This window comes from Dermacentor albipictus, chromosome 7 (assembly GCF_038994185.2).
Source record: "Dermacentor albipictus isolate Rhodes 1998 colony chromosome 7, USDA_Dalb.pri_finalv2, whole genome shotgun sequence".
NCBI lineage: Eukaryota > Metazoa > Arthropoda > Arachnida > Ixodida > Ixodidae > Dermacentor > Dermacentor albipictus.
This window is the reverse complement of record NC_091827.1, coordinates 127,379,714-127,390,119: the sequence shown is the minus strand read 5'-3', so window position 1 is coordinate 127,390,119 and position 10,406 is coordinate 127,379,714. Positions and strand designations below refer to the sequence as shown.

General features: G+C 43.6%; 1 protein-coding gene across 1 annotated transcript; it reads right to left on the bottom strand.

Moving 5' to 3' along the window:
* Window positions 1-6,776: 6,776 nt before the first annotated feature.
* LOC135907102 (uncharacterized) lies at window positions 6,777-8,508 on the bottom strand. Its single transcript, XM_065438768.2, has one exon. It carries the CDS (start codon window positions 8,318-8,320, stop codon window positions 6,908-6,910), a length of 1,413 nt encoding a protein of 470 aa, XP_065294840.2. The 5' UTR covers window positions 8,321-8,508; the 3' UTR covers window positions 6,777-6,907.
* Window positions 8,509-10,406: the final 1,898 nt, after the last annotated feature.

The window sequence follows — 10,406 nt, the reverse complement described above, 5'->3', positions numbered from 1 at the left end:
TCACTCTCAACCCGGTCTCTCTTTCTCTTCATCAGCTGCTTCTTGCACAAATTCGTCTCATGCCGTAGCGTCGGCCAAGCGGCTGCGTGAGTGGTCTCTCCAAGCCCGCCGCCATCAGGCCGTCTTTTCATGGCCGCCTGTCAGTCGGTCCTAATGATAGTCAGCAAGCATCCCGTGAGAACTCGGCGTCCACCACGCCTCCTGAAGCAACTTGCCCTTTCGCCCCTCCTCACCTATAGCAGCGATCGTTCTGCTAAGCGCTGTGCCAGCGCTAACGACCTGCAATCAGCAGTGCCATCAGCCCGAGGTGCCTGCACCGAAGCTGCTGCTGGCGCCGAACGATTCCACATTTTTCTTCAGCTCGGCTCCTATTTCCGCTTGCTTGCCGCGAGGAAGTCCTTTGACGCGCCTCCTTTTCCGCCAGCAGATGAAACCGCTATCGTCGATGTAATGGTCGCCCCTCCATATAAATGCTCTTTGGGAAGGTCTTCAGAAAGCTTTTCTCGAGATGAAAAACGATTGACGTCGCGAGTGTATACAATTAGTCACCCTTCGGTTTTCGTTAGGAACAAGTGAGCCACGGAACTGGTGACGATGATAGGCGTGTAGTGCTGAGTTTAGAAAAATTATCAGGGGGCGAATCAGAGAGCCTTTGTGCCTATATCTTATTATCCAAAATAAGGTAGATACAGGTAATTAGAAATATAAGTAGTATTGTACGTACGTTACACTCTTTTTCACATTGTCCCCACACCGGTTCAGACATTTCTACCATCGAAGCATTAAATTTGGGATGCCCCTGTGGACACACGCGGCCTTCCCGTACGCTCATAGTCATGCAAGTCTTCACGGTCGTTTCCAAACTCACAACACCAGCACCTCACACTTCTCAAATGCGACACACCGTTTCCCATACGTAGGCTGCATTTCCCTGTGGATTTCTATGGGCGTTTGTAGAAAATGAGTCACACTTCGTTTTTCGTGCGCCGTGGACGTGCGTTGCACAACCGCCATCTTCAACAACCGACAGCAGCACCGTGCCGCAGAGCTACCGCAGATAAGGCGAGGCTGGTCAGAAAGGCCCACCACTGAGAATGGCTATGTTGCATTGAGAAAAAGAACTGCCCAAAATGACGCACACAGGAAATATACAAGCTCTTTTTGTATGCTTTCTGTGTGCGTCTTTTTTGGCTGGTTTTCTTCTTCATGCAATGCACAAACAAGCCAAACAACGTGTTTTACTAGATGCATTTACTTACCATTTACAGCCATCATTTAGTTCTAAAAAATTGGGGCAGGGACTTTCTGATTCGCCATCGTATTATGTAACTGGCAGGTTGGACGAGCTGGAATAGCTCGTTCAAACCCGAAGGACGGGGAAACAGACATAGCTTGCAAGAACTGAAATTTGGGCGAGGCTCTAAGAATTCATATTTGACTTAAAGCACGCACAAAAAAAAGTCACAAGCTCAAACATGTTGGCGGATAGTTGGTTACAATCCGTGATAGAATGTGCAATCGTGACTTAACGAGGACGCTGAAAGAAACAGACACACAGAAGCATTGTCTGTATGCATCTGTTTCTTTCTACATCCTCATTCAGTCGCCCTTAGACATTGTATCATGAAATGACACAAGGAAATACCTTATTGTAATGTCTGTTGTCTCTGTGCCTTTTAGCCTTTCAACTGAAACGTTGAGTTGGTGATGTTATTAAGCTGTTCATACTTTATTAGCGTTCTCTAGAGTCTAGGCTCAAAGGAGAATGGCTTATACCAAGTACAGCGGGAATCCCTAATTCTTTTCGAGGAGAAAGAGCGAAAAGGAAAGCTGACCCACCCCTACGCATGCGTCTTTCGTGGCCAATTGCCAAGATGCGGGAGTGCGGTCACGTTTTGTCGGAAGAAGAAAACAGACCACATGATGGACGTAGCCAGCCGGATTTGATAGACCATTTTTCCCTATGTAACAACGTCATATTGCGTTGTAGTCATCATGCCATTCTCTCTATGTGTCGCAAAATAAATCCTTAAAAATTCTTCAGAAAGGTTCTTTATCATAAAAATGTGATTGCAAACCGCTTTCGCTAATACCTTGCCTGCTATTGCACTTTGACAGCGCCATATCTTCTAAAAACATCATTAGCGTGTGAAGCCATTTGTGAATACTGGCATTGGTGTTAGGTTCACTTTTTACAAGCTGACACAGATGCCTGAATGACTTAATAATGTTCTTAAATGTTTTTGCAGCTGCCCTCTGGCTGCCAAGATTGCCGGGAACCTACGGCCATTGCGAATGCATATGGCAGCTCTGCAATCAGCTCATCTTGGGCCGACAAAACGATCAAGCATCAACGACACCCTGTCTATCAAGTACTCCAAACTAGGAAATTGCGCCCGTTCGTCATGGATGGCATTTTTCGCCAGCACGTAAAGGCCAGTTGAATACGGATGCCTACACCAGAAATTTTGCTCGTGTTACACCTCTGTGAGCGAGATGGAATAAGAGCAGTTAAAAGCCTCTATTTTACGAGTAAACAAACAGCCGGAATAGTTTTGGATATGTTCTACATTTTCATGCTGCTGGGATCCGATACGCGGACTTGGTTTGTCATTACTTATGCTGAATTTATTGGCTTGGTTGTATGGCGTTTTTTATGTTTTGACGTAATTGAGAAAATTTATAATTCAGTCAAAGGATTTGTTTATGGCCAGAGTATAGATAGGCTGCCATGAGTTAATATATTGTAAGTATTGAGAACAAAGGAACGCCGAAGTTTAAGCAATTTTACTGGCTAATTGCATTGTATGACATATCCTAATTATGACTGGTGCAAAAATAATATTCCATTTGCTTTTTTAAGCCGGAAAGGAGCAATTTCTAGGTTGTAGTAACGCACGTGTGCAGACATCATTGGTTAGTAGAGGTTCATCGCAATGAAAGGAACAAAGCGGAATGAAAAAACCCACACACACACACACACACACATCATGGGCACAGTGGACGCTGGTTGATTTCGCTTGGAGTTACCCGCTACGATGCTGTAGTTACTGAAACAGGGAAAAAGTGCAGCATTATTTTCAACAATGACATCGCATGTAGGTTCCCCATTGATTTCGGGTTATAACCTGCAGCTGCATTTAGCGTTCTGATAAACCTTATCAAAGCGAATCTCAAACATCGAACACTGGATCACATTTCATTATCCTGCAACATTTACTCTCTGGCATAATCTGGTGTGCAAAAAAAATTGAGCGCATGAACGACACCGGCGTAAGTCTTCATTCCTGAAATTCTTAACCACATCTACAACGATGTAAGCACAGTATATTGACCGTCTTTGCCACAATACCTCGACACAAAACTGTACCACCTCAGATCTCGCGGACATCTCCATCCTTGTAGAACCTGGCCAAAACACTTGGAGACAGCCTCTGCCGCACAGTAGTTATAACGCGAACGCAGCTGTGGCTCACCGAGGCTGGGAGACCATGTGGCATTGTCGGCCAGCGAACATTAGTGAACGTAACTGGCTGCAATGTTCGGTTATCTAGTTTGACTACGACGCCGCGTTCACGACGAATATGAAGGCTGGAAAATGCGTCTTCCTACAGTGAACTTCGCAGCGATTTCTGAAACGAAAGTGAGAGCCAACCGTTTTCCAAAGGAGCAGGAAAAGCATGCGGCGAGGCTAGTGCTCTGCGAAGACATTTGTGCCCGTGTTGTGTCGGCATCCAGTTTTGCCATCCCAAGAGCGCCGAAGATATCTACAGTAAAGGATTTCCGCGATGCGACCGACCAGGCGAGGAAAGTGGTTATGATGCCAAACTGCCGCCTGGTGTGTCACTTCACTCACGTCTCTTCTTTGGTGCCCTGAGTCTTCGCTGGATTGGTGTTGTGAGTGCGTGCGTGGCAGTGCGTGTCATCCGGCGCGACAACGGCACGGCAGCTCTGCGCGTCGTGTTGCCGTGGCGGTGCGTGAGTCTTGGGCGACGAAGTTCCGGAAAACGCCGCCGCCACTCAGGTGGTGGCGGCAGCAGCCTTGCTCTCGCAATGGGCTCCTTCATCGCACGAGTGTTCAGGGTCGTCCAGCGGGTCTGGGGCGGAAACGGTGAGTGGCTGAGTGCTTTGTGCACTTGTTAATAGGAAGACATGCCGTTCGAAAGGCGTAAATACTTCGCGTTCGGGCTAAGCACAACTCTCGCCGTTATAATGATGGTGGCCAGATTTGCTATCTTATAGGGAGGTGGCATTATCCAAAACGTAGCCGTCGGAATTCACTGGTGCATTGCAACCATCTAATAGGCAAAGCTCTTGCATGGAAGTGCTGTGGAACGCTCGCAGTGTTTTTTTTTTTTTTCAGGTCAATTTATTATGCAGACCTAGAATATACAGAGTTTCCAAAACTGCTTGGACTCACAGCCAAAGGCGAGCTGCTTGTCCAATGAAAGAGAAATAGTAAGGCTAACACTGGCACCACCATTGTACGATATATTTACAACATAATTACGATACAGGAATAAGTACATGTTAAACGTGCAGGTGTTATTTTTGCTTCCGAAATTGTTCGAAGATATATTTAAATGGAAGAACAGTTAACATAGCACGTTTTATATAATTCATGGGTGCACATTTAACAAACAGATACAAAGACATGAACTTGAACTATCAAATCGTCAAATTACCGTGAATATAAACATTTGCAAGCTGTAGTAAGGCGGTATTATAAATAATTTAGAACCAGAATGGATTAGACTGTACTACCATACGTTTGAAATGACGAAATGTAACAACATTAAACATTATAAATAACATCAATTATTCTGGAACATCATGAATAACAACATATTCTGGAATTTAGGCCTTTGAAGAAATTTTTCAAGCACTGAAGAAAAATTGTTCGCTGGTCTGATTTCTATCGGTAGTTTATTCCAAACTATCGGTCCGGTAAACTGAATAAAACGATGGCCGTAAACATTCCTAGTAGGAGGATGATTAAAATTTCCCATCCTTTGGTTTTGGTCGAGTGAGAGGATGAATAAAATGCAGACAGATGAAGCAGCACGATATTCTTGACAAAGTAAAGCACAAGTGGCAGTCTTGAATCCATGTATAATATCTGAGGCAATCCATTCATTTTCTTAAACGAAGACTGACTAGATTCATTGAAGCTTGAGTGAGTAATTATTCCGAACACTCGTTTCTGTAGTTGGCAGGTCAATTCAAGATGCTTTTTGTAAATCTCATTCCAATATTTGTTAAAATTCGTGAGATGGCTGTGAACGAAAATCAAAATGATGACGTGCTCGGGAGATTGTGTAGAATCCTGATGTCAGCTTCGGGCAGTCTGCACTTATGTGCTTTTGCCAGTACAGGTCTTTATCAAATAACACGCCGAGCTACGTGAATGAACTGACTTCTTCCAATTGCATATTGTTTAGTAATAACTGTAGACATTTAGGAAGCAAGGACCTGCTACATGTGCCAAATACAACATATCTATTTTTTTAACGTTATATCTAAGTTTGTTGATTAAAAACTATTGATAGACCTTCTTCAACTGTTTGCTTTAGTTTCTACATCATAAACGTTGTGTACAGAAGCCGCAATGCAAATGTCTTCAGCATACATAAGTACTTTACTTGATTTTAATAATCGTAGTAGGTCATGATATATAAAAAAATACCATTGGCCCAAGGGCCGACATTTGAGGGACTCCAGCGCTCAATTTCTTAGGTGACGATGTAATATTGTTCATACTGACGACTTGTATGCGGTTGTGAAGGTAACTGGTAAGAAGTTTAAATGCGGTTCCACGGTAACCACAATGCTTTATTTTATTAAGAAGTTTATAGTGTGGTAAAACTTGTGGAAGGTTTTCTTTAGGTCCAAGAACGTGACTTCAGCAAGCATGTTATTTTGCAAAGCAGCGTTAACCACTTGAGTTAGCGTTAGCACTGCTGGCGAAGTAGAATAATTTGGATAATACCCATACTAGAGCAGACACATAATCGGATACATATCTATAAATTTAGAGACACGGTTGGCGAGAATCTTTTCGAAAAGTGAAGGTAATGATACTGAGTACGGAAGTCAGCCTGTGGTTACAAGGGTCAGTGCGATCTCGATGTTTGAAAACAGTGCGACCATAACAGTTAGTAGCGGAGAAGGATACCTAGAGCAGTTCAAAGAAGGATTAAGCAAGCGACATAAACCTGCACGTAAAATATTCATTTTCTTTTTTATCAGGCCAACAGCAATACAAGATAGTGCGGGGGCTTTAGACATTATATGTATGTATATATATATATATATATATATATATATATATATATATATATATATATATATATATATATATATATATATATATATATATATATATATATATACCCAGTTGAAAAACACAACAGGAAATTTTAAGAGTCTGTCGTATTTTGGGACGTTGTTTCTGTAGTTCTGTTGTCTGTAGTTCTGTTGTCTGCAGTTCTGTTGCCTGTAGTTCTGTTGCCTGTAGTTCTGTTGTCTGTAGTGTGACGTCCTGTAGTAGAAAGTTGTGCAGTTCTTGATCAATATTTAATAAAAAATTGACAGAGACGTCCGTAAGGTTATGTAAATTTGTTAGTACAAAAAAGAAAAACATAAAAGTAAAAAAAAAAATTAAAAAAAAAACGTCTTCGCCTAGACGTCTTCGCCTAGGATTCGAACATGCGACCTCACGATTCCGAGCCCGGCATCTTACCACTGCACCACCCCTGACTTTTTTTTTTCTTTCTTTCATGGTATTTATTATAGTTGCATTCAACTAGACGTTCACCAGTTCTGCATAGTCAGAGAATGGAGGGCACAATGAAAGTCACACAGAAGAGGCAGCGTTCATACTGTGAGTAGAAACGTTCGTGTCACTTTAGAAGGGTGGCAAGGATAAGCACCTCACCAAAATAGGGTACCAGTCCGGTTGCACACCGAGTCCATCATAAACCTGCTTTAGGTGTAGCGTCATTTGGATGAAATTTGCCCTTGTAGGTACAACCGTTTCGGCGTTGCGGTCCATCATTCGCGTTTTCCACAAACTGTGCATTCCCATGACAAAAAACATATCGAAAGGTGCACTATTATCAGAGGTTGGCAGCAGGTATCGCACAGTATGAGCGTTAATCTCAAAGTCTTTCTTTAAAGTCCGTTGGAGGACATCCCAAAAAAGGATGGCGTCGGTGCAGCTAATAAAACAATGTTCAATTGTCTCTGGTACATCACAAAGGCGACAGTTAACAGAAGAGACAAAGATACCCTTTTTTTGTAGCCATGCTTTAACCGGTATGGTTTCACTATGAACTTTATAAAAGAATGTTTTGCAGCAAGGGGATAAATACATTTTGCGAACTCGCTTTAGCACATCGTGGCCTGGCAATTTAATGTATATTGATCGGTAAAGTGGAGGAGGGAATAGCATGGATAGTAAGTCTTTGTACAACGTTTTGCGCGACACAGAATACAAGTATTCAGTGGAAAACCGAACTGTCAGGAAACGAACCGCCAAGTAAACTTCTTGCATGAACCCCCACAAGCATAAGCGCGAAGAAAAACTTGAAGAAACAACTAAATCAGGTAACGCATTAACAAGTGTGACTTGCATGTATGAACGAATTACAGGATGGGAAGTATCGCGAAAAAAGAAGAAACGAGACACTATCTGCCGCACATAAAGGTGTACTAAGCCCAGCCCACCTTCGCTAACAGGCCTAAAAATGTTGTCTCGCCTCATGGGCTCAAAAGTTGAAGACCATACGAAGGTCGCAAAGATACGGTGAAAGCGTTGGATGTATAGCCTAGCACAATGGATAACTTGCAATACATAGAAAATTTTTGTTGCCAAGAACTTATTGCAGGCTTCGGCTTTCCCAAAAATAGAAAGTCGTTGTGGAACGAATGTCTGGGCGTAACTTTGCAGTACCGAAACCCGTTCTTTCCAATAGTGTGCGCTTAATTTATATGCGTCTAGCGGCACGCCAAGATACTTTGGCGGGACATCAGTCCACTTAACGCCTGCAAACTGTTTTGGTGTATAGCACCATGAGCCAAACCATAAGCCTAAACTTTTTGAGGAGTTCATTCGCGCTCCTGATACACTGCCAAATTCTTCTATTTTCGATACTACTTTTTCAACACTGGACTTATCCGTGCAGAAGAACGCTAGATCGTCTGCGTAAGCTAAGACTTTAACTTCATTACCCAGTATATTGAAGCCATGGATGTTACTCGACTGAATTACGCTTAAGCATAGCGGTTCCAGGTAAAGGGCGAATAGTAGTGGGGACATCGGGCATCCTTGTTTTACTGATGAGCAAATAGAAATGGGTTCCGAGAGTTGGCCATTAATAATTAAACGAGTAGTACAATAGGTGTAGCAAAGCCTAACGCCTTTAAGCACAATGGAGCCAACATTGACATGCTCCAAAAGAGAAAATAAATAGGAGTGGCTCACACGATCAAAAGCTTTAGCAAGGTCTACCTGGAGCATTGCAAGCTGCTCAGTGGAACCATAACAGTATTGAAGAAGGGAGACCCGCTGTGCCACTAAGGCCCCTCTGCCTGTTGAAGACAGTCACAATGCCATCGCCCGTGAATGCCAACTGCCCACTGCCAACTGCCAACAATGCCAACTGCCCGTGAATAAAGAAAGTAGCGAAGAGAAAGATGACCAACCGAAGCAACAACCCAAAGGAGCACCCGCTACCACGGAGCCAGCTGCTGCCCAGCAAGCGAATGAGGGAGCCGGAAATGACTCATCTGATGCACCCAAGCAACTCGACACGTGTACTGAGCCGGCAGAGGACAGCCGAAGTAACGCGGATACTTCAGTTCCGAAGCGCCGTGCGACCAACAGATCGGAATCAAGCACAGACAGCGAGACGACCAGTACCACAAGAAAAGCACGTCGCCGCAAAACATCGAAACACTCAGGAAAGTGCCGACGATCACGGTCCAGAAGGCCTGGTGGGGTTTCGGAGGGAGCCTCACCGTTGCCCTCTAGGACCGATCACATAGATCATTAGGTCCAAATACTTGGTAGTCACCATGGCCCTGTCCCAGCAACTTCAATTCGCAACCTTGAACGTACGAGGCCTTAGGTCTTTGCAGAAACAGGCGCAGCTTCGCCGGCTTTTGTCTAGGAAGCGCCTCGACTTCGTCGCCGTGCAGGAGACGAAGATTGAGAGTGACGACGAGACAGAAAGGGCTTTGCGACCTTTTCTGTCTGAGTATAATGTTTGCGTTTCACACGCTCTTGGTTTATCCGCGGGCTGTTTCCTGTTTCTGAAAAAGAGCCTACTTTATTCAGCTTTTAGTTATCATGTCGACACTGAAGGTCGATATATATGTTGTGATTTTGTGTTGCAGGCTGTGCCATGGCGCATAGTCAACGTCTATGCATTTAATGACGCTGCAAAACGAGCTCTTTTATTTGATACTGTGTCTAGTCTATTGGACTGTGATCGCTGCATTGTTTTAATGGGAGATTTCAATTGTGTATGCGATCCGAACGATCGAAGCGGCCATAACACTCAGCGGGACAGGAGCGGTGAAGTTTTGTCTAACATAATAGAAAATGCAGGGCTCGTTGATATAGGAGTGTCGGGACAGGGAGCTCGCTCTTATACAAGAATTCAAGGTCATTCCTACGCCCGCCTTGATCGGATTTATGTTTCTTCATCACTCCTCTCTCGAGGACTATCCTGCATTACTATCCCCGTTTCATTCTCTGATCATTGTATGGTTATTGCAAACATTGGTGAAAAATTTGTAACTAATTTCCGACCACAGTGGGCACTCTGGAAGCTTAACTCTGAGCTCCTAAATGATCGGGAATTTATTACTCGCGTGCGCATGGCTCTAACCAATTCTCTGTCTAGTGACTTGCCATTATTTGCTGCTTGGGAACTCTTTAAACAAGAGGTTCGTACAGTGGCTATAGAAATTGGATCGGTGAAATCATTCTATAGAAAGTATGAAGAAAAAACGCTTCTTAAGAGCCTATGTAGCCTTTATGAGATTGAATGCGAAATGCCAGGCACTTACATTGTTGACATAGAAAACATTAAATGTGAGTTACAAAAGTATGACGCACTGCGTTACAGAGGTGCGCGAATTCGATCTCGAAACATGCGCGCTCTGCAATCTGAGCAACCAACACGTCAAGCTTTACTTGACGAGCGACGTCACGGTATTTCCAAAGTAATTCCGGAAATATACTCCGAGGGTAGTCTTTTAACAAATACTCATGACATCATTTCTCAGTTCGAAATTTTCTACACTATGTTGTTTAGTGCCCCTCCGAATGATCACGATGCAAAAGTTTTAGAGAGTTTTGTATCTCTTGTAAAACCATTACAGGATGATGACTGTGC

Coding starts and splice junctions, on each gene's coding strand:
- LOC135907102 (XM_065438768.2), bottom strand. CDS start 8,320: ATGTCCCCACTACTATTCGCCCTTTACCTGGAACCGCTATGCTTAAGC.